General features: G+C 49.7%; 9 protein-coding genes across 9 annotated transcripts in view; 7 read left to right on the top strand and 2 right to left on the bottom strand.

Moving 5' to 3' along the window:
- The first annotated feature begins 208 nt into the window (after positions 1-208).
- On the top strand, positions 209-1,866 carry PV06_05385 (uncharacterized protein). Its single transcript, XM_016406381.1, has one exon. It carries the CDS (start codon positions 309-311, stop codon positions 1,323-1,325), a length of 1,017 nt encoding a protein of 338 aa, XP_016264587.1. The 5' UTR covers positions 209-308; the 3' UTR covers positions 1,326-1,866.
- Positions 1,846-4,391, bottom strand: PV06_05383 (uncharacterized protein). Its single transcript, XM_016406379.1, has one exon. The coding sequence runs from the start codon at positions 4,104-4,106 to the stop codon at positions 3,375-3,377; it is 732 nt and encodes a 243-aa protein (XP_016264585.1). The 5' UTR covers positions 4,107-4,391; the 3' UTR covers positions 1,846-3,374.
- Positions 2,167-3,315, top strand: PV06_05384 (uncharacterized protein; the record flags this gene model as incomplete). The annotated part of the gene is made up of 1 exon (XM_016406380.1): positions 2,167-3,315. The coding sequence occupies one exon, from the start codon at positions 2,167-2,169 to the stop codon at positions 3,313-3,315; it is 1,149 nt and encodes a 382-aa protein (XP_016264586.1).
- PV06_05382 (uncharacterized protein) lies at positions 4,361-5,670 on the top strand. Its single transcript, XM_016406378.1, has one exon. The coding sequence runs from the start codon at positions 4,513-4,515 to the stop codon at positions 5,554-5,556; it is 1,044 nt and encodes a 347-aa protein (XP_016264584.1). The 5' UTR covers positions 4,361-4,512; the 3' UTR covers positions 5,557-5,670.
- Positions 5,671-6,436: 766 nt separating this feature from the next.
- PV06_05381 (uncharacterized protein) lies at positions 6,437-7,811 on the top strand. Its single transcript, XM_016406377.1, has 2 exons — positions 6,437-7,110; positions 7,208-7,811. The coding sequence occupies exons 1-2, from the start codon at positions 6,651-6,653 to the stop codon at positions 7,540-7,542; spliced, it is 795 nt and encodes a 264-aa protein (XP_016264583.1). The 5' UTR covers positions 6,437-6,650; the 3' UTR covers positions 7,543-7,811.
- A 2,174-nt stretch (positions 7,812-9,985) lies between these two features.
- Positions 9,986-14,107, bottom strand: PV06_05378 (uncharacterized protein; the record flags this gene model as incomplete). Its single annotated transcript, XM_016406374.1, has 1 exon — positions 9,986-14,107. The coding sequence occupies one exon, from the start codon at positions 14,105-14,107 to the stop codon at positions 11,981-11,983; it is 2,127 nt and encodes a 708-aa protein (XP_016264580.1). The 3' UTR covers positions 9,986-11,980.
- PV06_05380 (uncharacterized protein) lies at positions 10,037-10,756 on the top strand (the record flags this gene model as incomplete). The annotated part of the gene is made up of 1 exon (XM_016406376.1): positions 10,037-10,756. One exon carries the CDS (start codon positions 10,037-10,039, stop codon positions 10,754-10,756), a length of 720 nt encoding a protein of 239 aa, XP_016264582.1.
- PV06_05379 (uncharacterized protein) lies at positions 11,123-11,963 on the top strand (the record flags this gene model as incomplete). Its single annotated transcript, XM_016406375.1, has 2 exons — positions 11,123-11,830; positions 11,880-11,963. 2 exons carry the CDS (start codon positions 11,123-11,125, stop codon positions 11,961-11,963), a joined length of 792 nt encoding a protein of 263 aa, XP_016264581.1.
- A 3,997-nt stretch (positions 14,108-18,104) lies between the features above and the next one.
- Positions 18,105-18,316, top strand: part of PV06_05377 (uncharacterized protein) — a gene marked incomplete at its 5' end in the record, with an annotated part of 622 nt that continues 410 nt past the window's right edge. Inside the window, one exon of the mRNA XM_016406373.1 lies at positions 18,105-18,258. Coding sequence (XP_016264579.1) covers positions 18,105-18,258 — 154 coding nt within the window. The remainder of the gene's footprint in view (positions 18,259-18,316) is intronic.

Raw genomic sequence — 18,316 nt, 5'->3', positions numbered from 1 at the left:
AGAGGTATAGAGTAGATATGGGGTTTCTTTTGGGGATGGCGATGTTGTTCGTTCAGGATGCCCTGACATCGAGAAATGCAGTAGAAGGAGTAGGTGTGTAAGGTGAAAATACTTTACCCTATATTTCCAGTACGGCGAGATTTACTGTTCTGAAGTGCAACTGCGGTCTTTCGACTTTTCTACTTCAAGAATGCATTTGCGGCAGACCTGTGACCAACGGTTCTCGCAGATCAATGTCGTATTGTATGGATCATCGTTGAGATGGCTGCTCGCCGACAGTCTACCCAGATTCCTCTACCACCTCGAACATGGAGGCATTCGTCCCGCGACAGGTCTACCCTAACCTGTCCTCCATACCGAGATCGTATTATCTCGGCCACCATGCCGCCGGGCTCTCCAAGATGAGATCTTTGGTCTCTCAGATCGATTTGGTCATCGAATGTCGCGATTACCGCACCCCCATCGTCTCCCGTAACCCGCTGTTCGAAGCGAACCTGGGAGAACGACCACGGTTGATTGTCTACACCAAGCAAGACTTGGGGAGCAACTCGACGAGCGAAGACAGAAAAAGGGAAAACACAATCAGAAAATGGGACGCTCCTTCCACATCTTTGTTCACCGACATCAAGTCTCGGTCGACGATAAGTAAAGTCCTGGACTTTGCACGAGCTCACGCCAACCACTCTACTTCACTCTTCGGAACACGTCTCATGGTCGTTGGCATGCCCAATGTCGGCAAGTCTTCGCTCCTGAATGCGCTTCGCAACGTGAGTCTGGGCAAGAAGAAGGCGGCGAGGACAGGAGACCAGCCCGGCGTGACGAGAAAGATCGGTACGAGCGTCAAGATCATCGAGGGCGACGAAGGGAGAGAGGGAGTCTACGTTCTCGACACGCCGGGAGTGTTTGTCCCGTACGTACCTGACGCCGAGAGCATGCTCAAGTTGGCACTCTGCGGGAGTGTCAAGGACACCATAATTCCACCGACGACCATCGCCGACTACCTCCTTTTCCACCTCAATTTGAACGACCCGACTCTGTACAATATGTTCTCCGGACCGACCAACGACATCTTTGTGGTGCTCGAAGCACTCGCTCGCAAGCAAGGTCGCCTGAAAAAGGGTGGTCTCCCTGATTTTGAATCTTCAGCGTTGCAGTTTGTCCAACGCTGGAGGAGTGGTCAGATGGGTCGATTCATACTAGACACTGTGACGGAAGACGCCTTGACCAAACGACTGGAATTGCTCACCTCGTACGGAGGCAGTCTACACCAGGCTCGCAAGGCGGCCAAGCAACTCAGAAAGGAAGCCTATCTCGGAGGAGGCTGAGTAATTGAGATCCACGGACTCTAGCAGTAGTATGAGTCTATTACTCTTGCAGGTCAGTTTCCAACTGATCTCGCATTATCGTCAACAGCATTCGCTTGGCTGGCTCCTGCACCGCAGGATATCGACTCCGCACAGACTCCAGTCCTACAACGAGACTATGAACAAGGCATGGCGGGCTTCCAATAGTCAATGCCATGGAAAGACCTGTCGATTCTGTCGATGAAGATAAAAATCTCGCGCAGTGTTGATATACCCTCGTCGCCCGACTCTTGCGAAATTTCGCTGGCGGCGGGCAACACCCTTGCTCCGTGACGTCAAACCCCTTTAAGCAGGCTGCCATTCGGTACCTTGTCGACATTGATTGTGATGCATCAGGGTGCCTGTTCAATCTAGAAGGACAAGCTACTTGAAGGAATAGGCACAGGCCTATCTCTCGACTCCATCAAATCCCATTATATGTATAGACGTACATATACCAGTGCTGATACTTGTATTTGTTCCTGTTCTTGTCCTCTCAAATTTGATCTCAACGAATGCATCTCTATCAAAATATTCCAACCATGCACTCCAAAAATAATCCATGTCCCTCCAGTAAGTCGTACCCTGGAAGTTTTTGCCACGGGATCGACACAGCTCACCATGCAGGGCCCTTTTTTTAACTTCAGACGTGCGAAATACGATATTGGTGACGATAAGGTGTGTGATGCAATACGCGCTGTTTAGACATCTGTAGATAAGAATCCTTCGCCAAAAACAGAAACACAACATTTAAGACATCTCTATCGATAATTTATTCGTTGATGATTACCTGAGAGTCAACGACTCACATTTCGTCATCAACATGGACAGTATCCTCAATTTACCATCCTTTCATGGCATCAAGGTCGACGATATCATTCGGTTCGATAAGCATGATGCAACAGTCGCAGAGAACCGACCCTCAGACACAAAGAGTCCTGGTGTCTTACTCGTGGCCAAAGTATGCGACGCCCTCGCCAAGATGGGTTACGATGATGCCGATATCGTCAAAGTCGGCAGTTTGGTATCGGAAAATCTAATGTCTAACGAGACCTCATCCTCACCAACAATGTACGACGAGAGTACATCATTAGATGAAGGCGAGGATGACACAACTAGTAAGGCCGAGAGGGACACACCAGCCAGTCAGGTCGGACGTTCACTTCAGAACCTCCTCGACCAAACCCTCCCGCGATCGCGTACCGTCCACATCAACTCAAATGAACCGGTCGTGTTGATCAACCATGCAACTCGAATGAGTTCAGAAGTGCTCGACCAGATTGCCAACGAAACCATTACCCAATTACAGAATAAATGGAACGTTTGGCCGGTTCGTGCATACGCAGGTCCATTCATGCCAATCGCTTCCGATGACTTTTCAATTACCCTACTGAACGTGGTCAACACCAACATTGGCGGACCAAACATGGTGGAGCTTTTCGACATGCCATGTGATGGACCCGAGTGGTCTCGATGGATGAGGAAGGACGTCTGGAGAGACCGTCAATTTTTGTACCGCGAGAAGCGAGATGGCCCTGGTCTGTCGCAAGATTTCGAAGATGATGGGTCTGAACACTCCATTACAAGTAATGGTGGTGACGACGAATCGTTCAAATCCGATACCTCGGTGGTGCTTTCACGAACACCATCGCTCCAGGAAGAGGATACAGGTCATCAGGAACAAGGCGTTGTACCCGCTCTACCTCCGAGCCCTCAACTCGAAGGCGAGCCGATGTCCGAAGAAGACAACACTTTGCCCGAGGGGACAGAAATCCACATTGAACATCCAACCTGGCATCGACAAGATGACAGCACGTCACTGCTGGATCTCATCAGGTCTCAAGCAGCAACGCTTTCGCCATTTGATAAGGACACTCGAGATCCTGGACTTCGGGAAGAAGCAGACGATGCTGGTGAACCTGCTGTGGAACAAACATCCAGCGATGGAGGCGACGATTTCGTTGTTGTGTAGATTCCGGTGACGGTCTCGATTAGCCTTGTAGTCTTTGCGAGCAAACCTATCAATGCCTTTCAGTCACTTTCCGAACCACTCCGACTTCTACTCCGATCTCTGCTCCTGTCGTCGCTCCCGGGACTTTCACCGTTCTCACTTCTTGTACCGTTTCGGTCGACATCTTCCATGATCTCATCGTCCTCTTCCATTGCATCCAGCTCCGCCTGGAGCGGACTGACTCTTTCTTCCAGTTGGTCAAGATCTTCAAGCAGCTGTCTCGCGGGCAATTTCCATAGACTTGTTCCACAAACACGGTCCTTCGTCAGGAGGTTGTCCACGAACTCATCCATATGGACAAGGACATATACTTCTTTCCTTCGTTGTCTCAATTTTCTCGAGTCCTCCAAGAGCGGCTCCAACGTTGTGTAAATCTCGGCCGGATCAAAGGTCAAGCGCACATAGAATGCAGCCAGAGCCCGCAGATATTTCCATTCTTCCCCTCCATAGTTCAGGTATTCCAGTATGATCTCTTTGTCGGGCACAAGCGTCAACAGTTTGAAGGCCAGGCAGATGAACGGAGAAGGTTTCATAGCAACACCATAAGTGCCACCAATATATGTGAGTTCAACCGCTCGATCGCACAAGGTGGCAGCATTGAGACCAAAACATTGTTCTTTCCAGTATAGAGAGTCGGTTATTCGATCGCGCATAGCAGTCTCGAGGAGTAAGGCAGGATTCTGGCCTCGAATGAGAGGGCCAGTATAGCCACGGTTGTCGAGCGTATTGGAGGCATCGGCGCGGTGAGACATGTTATCACCTGTGAGTGGTCGCTAAAATATCTTATGAGAGAACCAGGACAGCCTCTAGATACCCTTCTCGAGTGTTGTCGACGGCGCAGGGAATTCGTGGTGGTTGTTCGGGCTGCCCTTTGACAAATTTCGCGTTAAGTGAAGCGCCAAATACGTCAGTGGCCAAAGTCGCGCAGTTGCCTCGCAACACCCAAAGTAAACAGTAGTCGACTTTCCTCGACAGCGACAAATGGTCCTTCAGATCCAAGTAAATCAAACGAACCAGCCTCGGAATCGATATCGAAGTGACACAAATTCACCACTTGAAACTCAACAAAAAATCGAAGCATTCTGAAAGATCTCGTCAGTGCGCAGGAAACAGTGCGAACTCCGAATACCTGGACCATTACTTGGTCCTTGCACCCTCATGGTGCTCCTTACGTCCTCGGCTGTGTCTGTGGCTCTATCGAGCGGAGTGGTCTGCATCTTTACGTTCTTACTGTTCATGTGTGGTTATGTATTACAGCAACAGACAGTTCGATCCATACAAGAAGCTTTGAAAAGGCCTCCAGAGCCGAAACCGATAGCAACTCTCCCACCTCAATTCCAGAACTCGGACAATGAAAGCACCACAAGAATCCTCGAGCAGCCTGTAAATCCAGATTCATCTGTGCTGGGTAATTCCGGATTGCACGAGGACGACGAGAATGTTGTCACTGTTCAGGTACCGGTTGAGGTGCAGGAAAAGGATCAACTCCCACTTCAGGACTCTTCCGAGATGAGCTCGAGAAGTCAACAAGCCCCTGAGAGGCCGGCACTTGAACGTCTCGCCTACATGTTCATTCTTCTGGAGCCCCAAGACCTATGTTCAACTCTATTATTCGCAAAGCAGCAAAGGGAATCGTCACGCCTGTCCCAGGAGCCATCTATCGTCCTCATATACCCTGCCACATGGGAAGCCGAATTGTCCTCCGCGCACATGTCTGCTTTGAGTTTTATGCGAGAGGTCCAGGAACTATACGGTCTCATATACCACCCCGTACGAATCAACAATGCCTGGGGGACGAATGCACAGCTCTTGGGAGAATTGCAATGGCACCATTGGGGCTATGACCAGGCTATCTATCTCCGGTCTCCTGGGATGGTCCTCAACAACGAAGCTCTTGATTCTGCTCTATCTACTCCAGTGTCGCGAAAGATATGGGCACCCGTGGATACATCCACCGGAAACAACCCAGATATCCTTTTGGTGACGCCGAAAGGGTTGCAAAGTCCCAGGAGGGGAATGAGGAATCTCGTAATTCCCGCAAGGCCTGATCAACCGAATGCCCAGCAGTCAGGTGCGGCGTATGCCTTGTTTGATCATTCAAACTCGGGGCAGATGGGTCATGACAATATATGGTATGATGATATGATGAGGAAATTTGACCAAGGAAGGAGAAATGTATGTGCTGGTAGTGGATTGTTGTAGTGGTGTTGTTTACCTCTATGATTTTAGCAAGCTCGCAATTGTACAAAAGATGGTATTGGCGAGATAGATAGTCTTAGATGTTCGTGTCTAGGAAATATGAGTGTATCAAATGTGGTTTTCTTAACAATGTTATGGCTTGATAAATCTCCAATATGTGGACGTTCCTTTTGTCGTTCCAAATACTGTTGACTGGAGGGAATGATTGAATTTACGGCCGAAGGATTTTTCAAATAAACAACGACGCTCAGTATTTCCTGCCTACGGTACAGGTCCTATGGGTAAAGTTCTCCATATTCTCAGCCACAATAGCGGGCCAATTGTATCTTTCTGGTCAAGGAGCTCTCGGGTTCTGTGTCAACAGCTTATTCACCCTTACAAAGGCGTTTCTCATACGCGAATACGAAGTGTCTGATGAGTAAGAGAAGCCATTATACCAAGTGGTGCAAGGATCATGACAGATTTTCGTTCGAACTTGCACTGTCCATACCTAGTAGCTATGGTAAGTCGGGGAAGAGCCGGGGATTAGGCACCCTCAACGCTGCCTAGGAATAATGCCCCTAAATCACCTCACTATAAGGTATTCTTATAGGCACGAAGTAATAGGTAAATTGTCCGATGCGAACGAGAATCCCTATATTAGCGCCTATTGAATGCCGAGGTTCTAGGTGGGTTTTGGGCACTTGGCGCCCCTACGGTAGATGTCTAACTAATTGCAGTTCGCTTCGCTCGAATTCGCTCGAGCTTTTGTGCATTTGGAATAAAATAATAAAATATTCACCGTCTAGAAACTGCATGTGCTTCGGGAATCCATGACGTTGTCATCTCCGTCTTCATACGAAGTACACACACTTTCTTTTTATGATAACTTGGAATACGAAAGAATATAAATGCTTACTCTTTTCGTCTCAAAGTCTTCTATATATAATGTCACTGTGACTCTTCGAATTCGACTTTTCGTTTCCCATTCCTCACTTGCCCATTGACTTTACAGTTGCAGTGATTGATCACCTGAATCACATTTGTTTACACACGACCCTTCCACACTCCTCCGGGCTCATCATCTTCATATACTACACCGCTACCAAGTAGAAAAAATGGCGTCGAAATTGTTCACCGGCGACCCTGAAAAGGTCCTCGTCATTCGGGACATCCCCAACACACCCATCACCACACTCAACGTGCCCTTTCTACGCTTCGGTCGCATCAAGATTGGTGGTCGCGCGACCCTCGTCAAGCTCCAGACGGGGAACGTCGCCGTCTTCTCCCCCGTCGCACTCACCGCCGAAGTCAAGGCCAAGGTCAAGGCAATGGGACCGATCAAGTACATCGTCGCGCCGGACGTCGAGCACCATTTGTTGGTCGACGCGTGGGCGAAAGAATTCCCCCAGGCTGAACTGGTCGGACCCGAGGGACTCCCCGAGAAACACGCCCACCTCAAGTTCTCCCACGTCTACACTGCCAAAGTCAAGACCGACATGCCTGTCACGACCGAATTCGACCAGGAGTTTTCGTCCGAGTACTTCCCGATGCACCCGAACAAGGAGATTGTGTTTTGTAAGTTTTGATCCCCTCGTCCAGTCCAACTCGTCGGTCGATGTGGTATTGCCGTACGTGTGGGCAAGGAACTGACCAACAACCCAAACCAATATAGTTCACAAACCCACCAGGACAATGATAGAAGCAGATCTCCTCTTCAACCTTCCCGCCACCGAGCAATTCTCCAAGTCCGGCGTCGATGCACAATCCGGCATCCTAACGAAACTCTTTGGCGGCATCATGAACACGAGAGGTGACATGGTATGGCAGAAGAGGTTTTTGTGGTACGCCGCCAGTAAAGGTGACCGTGCCGGGTTCGCCGAATCGGCAAAAAAGATCAAGTCGTCCTGGGACGTCGAACGTATCATCCCATGTCACGGTGACGTGATTGAGACCGGCGGCAAATCCATCTTCGACAAGGCCATGGCATGGTTTTATGAAAAGTACTAAACAAAAAGTACCAATACTGAGTGGAAAAAAAACCCCCCTCCATCTAGCGGAGAACGGTAAATTTGATTGTTCGATACCCCATGTTTAGCGAGGTCGTGGATGGCGTCGTTGTGGTTGGTGTGAAATGACGAGAGGCGAGGTGAGGCAAAGGAAGCGAATGTCCTTTCCTATTGACACCAAGTACTCTGTAATATCGTATTGTGTTTCTTTTTGGAGAGTCCTGTGTTGTCAAAGAGATACCACTGTACAATTTCTGATATTCATTTTTTAAACCTTGATCATGTCTTCTTCCCAACCACAAATCTTTTTTCTATTGTAATTTTTCCAACATCTCGCAGTGTGCGGTTTCAAGATACTTTCCATTTTCCATACTGACCCTCCACCGACGTAGAGACTTGACTTGTCGGGATGCATACAAAGTGGAGCCACCAACAAAAGGGGCCTCGCAGCCTTGGTAGAGTATGACAAAGGAGGAACACGGTGAGACTTTGGAAAGTCTTCATCGAATTACCCATTGACAAAGTTTAGTGCCACCTCGGAACCACTAAAGCTCTTTTCTTTTATTACCCAAAACTGAATATATATGATGATATACACCTCCTTACCCCTTCGGCGAGAGTCGGGGACTCACTTCATTTCACACCCTCGATGACGACCTTGAGAACGTTCTCACCTCCCTTCTTCACAATCTCAAACGCCTCCTCCGCCTTTTCAAAAGGAAACCGGTGAGTGATCAACACTTTCGGGTCGACCTTACCCGAAGCCACCAGGTCGACGGCCGCAGGGTAAACTCCCGCCGTGTACCTGATCGATCCTCGGATGGTCAAGTCCCTCACGCACGCCGTGGTGATGGGAAAGACGACATTTTCTTTCCCCATGCCCGCCTGGACGTACGTCCCACCCTTTTTACAGAGGTTCACCCCCGTCTGGATACAGGCTTGGGCGCCGGTCGCGTCGACGACCACGTCGGGACCCTCTCCCAAGTCGAACGTCCGTTTGATCTCCTCGGCGGCCCTTGCGTTCCACTCGCTTTCCTTTTCGGTGGCGTCTCCTTCCCCAAGTTCCGTCCTAGGCATCGGCTTTGATTCAAACACCCCGTCTGCACATTTCAACACGGATTTCGCCAACTCCATCCTACTTCGACTCACGTCGACTCCAATGACCGTTTTCGCCGCGTAGGCCTTGGCGACGCACTGCACCAACAGTCCTATGGGGCCGCAACCAAACACCACGACCGTCTGACCCGCGCGAACGTTGCCGACTTTGCAAATCTGTACGGCCACGGCGACCGGTTCGCACAAGGCCCCGTCCTCGAGGCTCATGTGGTCCGGCAGGGGGTAGCAAAAATCCGCGGCCGTCTTGTAGTATTTTGAGAGGGTCCCGTTGTGTGGAGGGGTCGCCGCGAACACGGTGTCCGGACACAGATTGTAGGATCCCGACCGACAGTAATCGCAGTGTCGACAGGGCACCCCCGGTTCGATGGCGACTCTGTCCCCGACCCGTAAATTCTTCACCGCCGAACCGACCTCGACGACCGTGCCCGAGGATTCGTGACCCAAGACGATGGGCGACGTCAAGACAAAATCCCCGATGCGGCCGCGTTGCCAGTAGTGCACGTCGCTGCCGCAGATGCCCGTCTGCCCGACGTGGATGAGGACATCGTAAGGGTCCGTCATCGTCGGCCTGGGGATGTCGTCGAAGCTGACGTCCTTGACGGCCTTGAGGACGAACGATGGGTTGGTTCCCTTTTCGACATTTCCGGCGTCGCCCATTTTGGGACCAAATAAAGAAGAAGAGATATGCTTCGGCGTATTCTTTGACCGCGAGAATGAGTGATGGTAGATATCTTTGATTTTGTCCTTGTCCTCGGTCACAGATGAGGTGGCAAGCGGATGAATGCGGTTTGCACAAAATTCAAGAGGTATTCGCCTCGACAGAAGAAAATGGATGAAACATATACCCTGAACTCAAGAGGAGTCCGGTATGACTTGCAGAACGTTATCAAGCAAAGAGACGACGAGGTATGGTTAATTATTGTTTGGTTTGGACTTGAAGATGGTATGGTTATTGATCAAGCAGTGGATACTCCAGAATGTCATCAAATGCGCTGCTCGATGGACATGAAACGTTACGGAGCAAGTGATTCTTTTCCGAGGAGACATATCATACAGGTCGATTCTGAGGACCGGATCAATTGTCTGTCTGGAACGATGACTCCCGAGTCGGAAGACAGTGGTCCGTACGTTGTAGAGATCCACAACCCCCCTTCCTCCCCAATGCAAAGCTCAAACAATTGGAACTGTGGAGAATACACCATATGGAGTACCCTGTTCGATGCTGTACGAGTAAAGATATCAGACGAGGCTTCAAGGCTCCGAATGCTATGGCTACTAGGTATAGAATGCAGGATCCTTGGGGCCAGCGACAACGAGAAAACGTCATGTCTGGTTGAGCACCATCTTATTGCGCGCATATTCTCTACCTAACTAGCACAATGGATGAGACTTATTCAAAATTGGCAGCCGACATTCACGCCGCGGCTCGTGCAAAGGCACCTGGTCGACTCATCGTCGGTATAGCAGGTCCTCCGGGTTGTGGAAAGAGCACAATCGCCGCGACCGTTGTGAGCCTCATCAACAACAACAACAGAAAAGAGCCACCACCAGATGCTGCTGCTGCTGCTCAATGTCGAGCGCAAACAATACCACTGGACGGGTTTCACTACACTCGACAATACCTTGACAGCCTCCCGAACCGAAAAGAAGCATACATCCGACGTGGAGCGCCTTGGACCTTTGACGTCGATGCCATGGTCGCATTCATCAAGCGTCTCGCCGATTCCGCCCGGCTACCACCTTCAGACAGACCGACGATACTCGCGCCGTCGTTCGACCACGCCGAGAAGGACCCAAGGAACGACGACATCGGGATATCCCCCGAGACATCAATCATCGTCCTCGACGGAAACTACCTCCTTCTCGACGAAGATAAGTGGAGAGACATCCATGTGTACCTCGATCTCAAGATCTTTGTCGACGTCGAACCATGTTTGGCTCGGGAAAGAGTTGCAAGGCGCCACGTGGCTGCCGGAATCGAACCGACGCTGGAAAAGGGCCAAATGAGGTTTGATACAAACGACGCCATCAATGGAGACCTGATCCGGAACAAGATTGTCAAATACGATCTCATGATTGAGAGTGTGACCGTGAGATGAGTGAAAAAAGGGATCCGGACGACAGTCCTCCGAAATGATTTCTGCCGGCACAGTACCGAGTCTCCGCAATTCGGGCCCCCCAGCGGCAAAGATGACTGCATAGGAGGCTTCGCTACGAGTACTCCGTACCGTCACAGACGTCTCGCGGTCATTCTCCGAACAAAACGGGAATGCATGGCCGGCACAGTAAAAGTGTAGTATCTTTGCGGACGAGTTGCAGGTGGCTCTAGCAGTTGCTGTGTACTCCATAAACTTTGCAGACACAGTAATAAACCCGGACTATTTGATCTCATGTCAATAATCAAACAGTAAAAGTGCTTTTCTTTGACAACTCCATTAGACCTTGTCACTAAATTCTTTGACAACATGGTTCTCGCAAAGCCAGATAACCAAAACGTGCTTCAAGCATTCAGCTTGAAAGGCAAAGTGGCAGCTATAACAGGTGGTTCTCGAGGAATCGGCCTGGAAGTCTCGAGAGGCCTTGCCGAAGCCGGTGCAGATGTTGCCGTGATTTACAACTCCTCCAAGGATGCAGAAGCAGTTGCGGCGGAGATAGCAAGCGCAAATGGCGTCAAGTGCCGTGCATACCAAGCTGAAGTCAAGGACCAAGAGGCGATTGAAGCAGTGTTGAATCAAATTGCCAAGGACTTTGGGAAGCTGGATATTGTCGTCGCAAACGCGGGCATTGCCTCGCACTATGCAGCTGAGGACATAACGGTCGACCAATGGAGAGAGATCATGAAAGTCAACCTGGACGGTGCTTTCTGGACAGCCCAAGCCGCGGGTCGTATCTTCAAACGACAAGGCTTTGGCAACATCATTTTCACCGCCAGCGTCAGTGCGATCCTGGTGAATACCCCGCAACGCCAGTCTGTTTACAATAGCTCAAAATCTGGTTTGGTGATGCTGGCCAAATGTCTATCTGTTGAATGGGTTGACTTTTGCCGAGTCAATTGTGTATCTCCGGGCTTCATCGCAACTGATATGCTATCAGTTCACCCTCAGGAGTGGCGCGATAAGTGGTTTGGCATGATCCCAGCTCAAAGATTGTGTGACCCTTATGAGCTGAAAGGGGTATGCTTGTACCAAATCACCGTGAAGAAAGCCAGCTAATGATATCTAGGCTTATGTCTTCCTGGCCAGTGACGCGTCGTCGTATATGACCGGAGCGAATCTGGTGATCGATGGCGCTTACTCCTTACCATGAAGGAAGCTAGTCCATGATCACATCTGAAACTGCTGGTTCACAAAGTCAACCGGCACAGATTCCAGAAAAGCGAGGTCGTAACCATTGGAAAAGTACTGAGGTTCCGTCATTGGCCACATGAAGGTGTTGAGAGCATTGAGCTGTGTCAAGGGACTTTCGGATGTCGCAGAGAGGCCTTCCCACTGCCCAGTACTGTCTTGGCCCAGATACGCTCCACATATTTTGGTGATGATATTATAGCATCGGGTGGCGGCAGAATTGAGGCGAGACATGTCTGAAATGGCTTCGAGAGCGCTGAATACTTGATTCCGCCAGGCACCGGCCAGAGATGAGTGTGGTTCATTCCTCAGGCAGATGACGGGAATGAGCGTTGCCTGGAACAAGAAATACAATGAATACCAACATGCCAAAACATTTTGAGGATTACTCTGTTGCCAGTAGCTGGTGATTGATTGGATTGATTCTGCCGCAGCGTCTAGACATCGTTGAATCGCATTCTCGTCGTGAGGGGATGTAGTTATAACGGTTCGCTTCTTCGTGAGAAACTTGCGCATCAAAAAGGGTCGATACATGAGAATTCTGAAATTGCGCCAGCGCCATTGAAGTATCGATTGAGACAGGCGGAATTTGGAAGGTAGGTCGGCGCCTTCCTGGTAGTAAGGAGGGATCTCTCGTAACCACTTCACCAAGTTAGCATCATCGGCTTGGAGCATTTGCTCTGCGGATGGAAAGGGTGCCGAAATCAACTTCGCATAGATTTGCGTCGTTGCCAGGTGGAATTTGGCTTGACATCGCACAGGTGTATACAGCGTGGTTTCCTGGACCTCCGCAGGATATCTCTTCGTATTGACTGTGATATCGCTATCGGCAACATTCAGTGGAAGTTGGATCTCGATACCATCCGTTGGTAGATCCAGTGGCCGCGAAAAGGTAATCGTGGCTCCGACGTCGAAAATATATAGACACCAGTAAACACGCCGTCTCGTCTCGAGTTTGAAGGGATTGGAATGCCACGCTGGAAATTCCTTGTGCAATCCTATTCCCATGGCCATTCGTTTTGCAAGTCCCAAATAGTTGTAGCCGGAATTTGGTTTGTTTCGTTTCTGAACATAATTCGAAATCAAGGTGAGTGCTTGCACCAGGATTATGTTGCCTGTCTCCAACATGTCTATTGACATGTGTGCTTTGGTAGCTTCGAATAGTGCCAAATCAACCTCTGGCGCCGTGACTGAAGAGGCAAAGGCACCCATTGCGGCAACAATGTGCAAAAGGACTTTCCACGCATTGCCCTTTGGCCGGGGTATAACCTCCATGAATTGTGCTCTGAAGGTGGCTTCATGTATGATGGGATAAGAAATGTGATACGTGGCGAAGTATGCCTCGACAAAAGGTTCAAGCTGTGACAGTGAAAAGATAGCATTGGGTATTGGAGGAGTATCCTGCATGTTCTCCTCATTCTGGTTGTTGTCGATTTCGAGAGAGGCATCGGCTGTATCGTCAGCAAGCCTGAGAAGTGCCGCACCAGAAGCAATTCCCATATACCCTCGCGCTGTTCGTTCAGGCAAACTAGCCATACCGTCAATGAAATGAGCATGATTAGTTTTCTGAATGCGTTCATCCCAGTCAAAATCTGGATGAGCGGGCGATGTTTCTAGAGAGAAAGTCGGACTAATCGTGCGACTGCCATTTGCAGTGCTTTGAGTAGGTTGTTGGCGGCCGTCAATGCCGTTCGGTCCTGTCGTAGAGACGACGGACGTCTCATGTCCTACCATAAGAGCTATGTCCGACGATTCATCTTGGGAACTCAACCGGGGACTGTTAGGAGCGTTCCCTAAGGTTGAATCAGAAGCATGTTCCAGTCTCTGATTGCCCAAACGTTGACTCGAAGGGGACGGCGCCGAAAGTGAATGGCCGCCTTGATATTGCCGGAGAAGTGCTTTCGCTTTGGCAAGTTCTTGTTCCACATGACTCAGATGCTTCCGAGTCAAAGGAGTTCTCGAAATCTTTTCATAAGAACAGTTTCGCCCGTGTCTTGTGCAATTATCGCATGGTTGGCCACGATCACAACGAAGTTTTCGTCGTCGACAGTCTGAGCATGATGAAAGAGTCTTCTCGACAGGTGTATCGAGTACTTCCTCATCCATTTGAAATATGATCAGCGATCTGAGTGTGTGACTCCTCGAGGGCTCAGCGAGGTATTTTGGAACATGAAATGCTGAGTTCTGTGATATGACGGGAAAATGGCAGTGTTGACTCAAATGATCCGCCCTAAGGTATACAGCAGGCCAAATATATCATTAAATGTAGATTTAATCCGAACTTCGGTCTCGGATGGAGAATAATTTCTAACTTCTACTCCGAACGAAGCCAGCACATGCTGAGGTAGCCAAAAGTATAGGAATGAATACTACCGTAAATATTTGCGTCGATGTGCCCTCAGACTTTCTGAACATGCTGAACGGTTTGGTTTTCGTCGTCCTTTCCAAGCATAATACTATCCATCATAGGACGTGATTGGGGCCCATCAAAGATTTCAGCAATCTCCTCCAGACTGTGTCCCTTTGTCTCTGGGAAAAAGAACCAGGTGATGACATTAATTGCAACCAGAATGCAACAAAATACGATGTAGTAGTGCCAGCCTATGTTGTCAAGCGCGATTGGATTCACAAAAGCCAGAATGACCAGTGAGCCGTAGATGGACAGCATTTCTGCAGTCAACCCCTTTGCGCGAAGCGAATATGGAAGAATTTCGGTACTGTAACCGAAGAGAAGAGGAGTGTATGCGATGTCGTAGTGGAAGAACTAAGGAGCTGTTAGTGGTGTCCGCCGGCCAGCACTGAATACCGGATCATATTGGACTCACATAGATAAAAATGAAGACGACCACCGCCACACCTGCTCCTTTGTTTGCGCTCATGTCAAAGACGGCGGAACAGGCGGTCCATATGACGAAGGATATCAACATGCCAATGCCAGACCAGGTGAACAGCGTCCTTCGGCCAAGGCGATCCACGAGGAAAGCCGCACTGACAGCTGCCCAAAAGTTGAAGATTTGGAGCAAACTGGAGGTGAGGTTAGCTTCGTCAGTTCAAGGAGGAATGTTCATAAGGCTGACCCATTGATAAGTGTCTGCGTATCAGCATCCTTGATACCCACTGTGTCTAGAACCAGGGTCAGGTAGTAGGAAACAACAGCCACACCATTCCACTGCGCAAATGCGCCTAGGCAAACCACAATAACTACAAAAGTCAGTACCACAGCCAGACTAGGAGAAGCTTGGAAGCTTACATGTTCGCTTGCGATTGCCAGGAGTTGATACAAGAGAACTCCATTTCGTTGCAGCAGCTTGTCTCTCAGCTTCGATTGCAGAGGAGATTTCAGCCATCTCAAACTCAACAAGCATGTGGTTAGAATCGCCGCCAGTGTGATAGCGAGCGAGAATCTCCCTGGCCTCAGCAATTTTTCCGTTCGCAATCTGCAATGAAGTTAACATCAGAGTAAAGTCTGACTCTGATGAGAGCTTACCAGCCACCTGGGACTTTCTGGAACGAACCAGAAGAAACAGAGCTGAATGAATGGATAAGCAGCTTGAAGAATAGATGGTGCTCGCCAGGCCCAATCGGAAGATCCAATATGCTTTTGGGTGCCATATCTGTGATTGTCAGGACAATGTTCCCAGGGACTAGAAAGCGAGCACTCACGTCGACCATGAAGCCAAAATTGCCCCGAAATAGTAGCATGTCCAGAAGAGCGAGGTGAATTTTCCTCGATGTGTAGGAAAACTCAACTCTCCAATGAGCATAGGTGAAGGCTGAGAGACGAGCATACCCCCAGCTCCAACAATGATTCTTGAGGCCACCAGCATGCCATAGTTGATGGATGCAGCTTGTATGATGCTGGCGATGATGATCGTGACGATACCAATGAAGAGTGTCCATTTCCGACCAATCTTGTCATTGACCATACCAACAACGGGGAGCACAGCAACGGATCCGATCGACTGGGCTGCATTAACTACCCCGAGTCTAGTTCCAGTTGGATTGTTGAAGAATTTCTTCCAGGAATCGGTCGACTGAAGACCGTTCATCATCGATCCTAGAATACAGATTAGTCTCTGTCACGACGGAGCCGCCCTGCGAGCATCTTCATACCATCGTAACCCGCGACCGCCGAAGATAATAGAGGCACCAGAAGGATAAGATTCAACTTCAGCAGATGCGGAACACGGTACCATGGCTTCCCATATTGAGGAAGTACCTTGGCAAGAGCCTCGCCGACAATATCTTGGTCTTTCATTTCGGGAGTTGTTGGAATGCTGATACAAAGGGTCGCTTTCGTCAAGCTTTTTGTGCAAGTCAGATATGCCGATCACAAATGGCGAACTGCGAGTATTAATAGTTTGATTCGAATTACCACACCCATGTCCCGTTCCTCGCCATAACTCCGCAATAAGGAGGAGCCAGTCTCTCCTACCATGGGGCGAACGTGGACTAACGCGGAGTGGCAGTTCTGGGAAAAGACGTGGTGACCCAAAGATTTAGTCAAGGAGAACAGTGCTCCGTGGGGTTGGAAGGTTGATTTGAGAACGTCACCCGATCACGGTAACGGAGTGGATACTCCACTGGTACCCTGTATTCGGATAACATGTTCAACATGGCGGAGCACAATACTCCGAGTAAATTGTCCTCCGAGTGACACAGCGCTCCAGAATACACTTGACGGGGTTCAAGAGTATCACAACCAAAGATCATTCTGACCACATATGATGCGGTAGATATTCCGAATTGATAGCCTGGGTCATGATAGTCAGATATATAGTATTAAATTGTACCAGCATTGAGCGGTGCTTCGTAAGACCAGAGCCCATGTTTGCCTCGCATAACGTCTAGAAACAGCCTCCAGACGCCTCCAGACACAACACGCAGTAGGAACCAACGCACAAATCTCGCCAATATGGGTTCTCTAGGTACTCCTGTCAGCAAGCGATGGCCAAACCCACCGGTACAGGACTCAGTCTTCAAGATGTTCGACATGACTGGGAAGGTGACCATCTGTACTGGTGGTAGCGGTGGCATTGGCTATGAAATCTGCCGAGGACTCGCTGAAGCCGGATCAAACATTGCATTGTGGTATCACAAGTCACCGAACGCTTCGAAGCTGGCGGCGACCATCGAAAAAGATTTCAACATCAAGTGCAAGGCCTACCAGTGCGACGTTGCCGAATATGGCCAGGTAAAACTGATCGAATTGCCTCCAAGCAATCCAAGTGCTAAGATCTTCTTTTACAGGTCGAAAGCACCGTACAAGCGGTCGTCCGAGACTTTGGTCGACTCGACGTTATGATTGCCAATGCCGGTATTCCTTCAAAGGCCGGAGGGCTCGACGACAAACTGGAGGATTGGCATCGGGTGGTCAATGTCGACTATAATGGAGCATACTACTGCGCTCGTGTGGCCGGTGAGATCTTTCGGAAACAAGGATCCGGAAATATGATATTCACAGCCAGCATGTCTGGTCACGCAGCAAACGTGCCTCAACAACAGGTGAGTGATGATGCTGCTCGCCACAAGTGTCGCACAACTAAACTCGTATCAAAAGGCATGCTATAATTCGGCAAAGGCAGGTGTGATACATCTCGCGAAGAGTCTGGCTGTGGAATGGGCCGGATTCGCTAGAGTCAATGCTGTCAGTCCTGGATACATAGACACTGCCATTAGTGGAGACTGTCCATTCGAGATGAAGGAACACTGGTATGAATTGACGCCAATGAAACGAGATGCCGACCCTAGAGAGCTCAAGGGGGTGTATCTCTACCTCGCTTCGGATGCAAGCACTTACACCACTGGCGCGGACTTTGTTGTTGATGGCGGATACACAGCGAGATAAATCAGCGAAGCTGAAAACATGGAGGAGGTGATTAAAATGCACGTTCATGGAATAGATGCTCGGACGAGGGTCATATTCCAACGGTGAAACACAAGACGCGTCATGTGCAATGTCACAACGCGTTCTCCGACCGCGTAAAGCGGTGCCTCCTTATTGACAGTTTTGACTCGTACTCGTGTGTACCTTAGAAGAGCCCATCCAACATCTACCAAAGAAAGGTCCTTTCAGCATTGACTCGTCAACATCCCGCCCAGCATGGCTCCAAAAGGTCCAAACCCCCAAGAACGATTCGAGAGAGCGTCCAAGCACGCCCGTCTCCTCAACGCTCTCCTGTCTCACCCAGCGTGCCTGCCGGCTGAATCCAGACGGCAAGCCAGACAAGGCACAAACCCCCATCACGCTCTACTGGGTCATCGACTTTGAACTCAATACCTGGAACAACTTCGTCTTGCCCGCACCCCCCCCCT

This window comes from Exophiala oligosperma (assembly GCF_000835515.1).
Source record: "Exophiala oligosperma strain CBS 72588 unplaced genomic scaffold supercont1.4, whole genome shotgun sequence".
Classification (NCBI taxonomy): domain Eukaryota; kingdom Fungi; phylum Ascomycota; class Eurotiomycetes; order Chaetothyriales; family Herpotrichiellaceae; genus Exophiala; species Exophiala oligosperma.
This window is presented reverse-complemented; position numbering and strand designations above follow the sequence as displayed.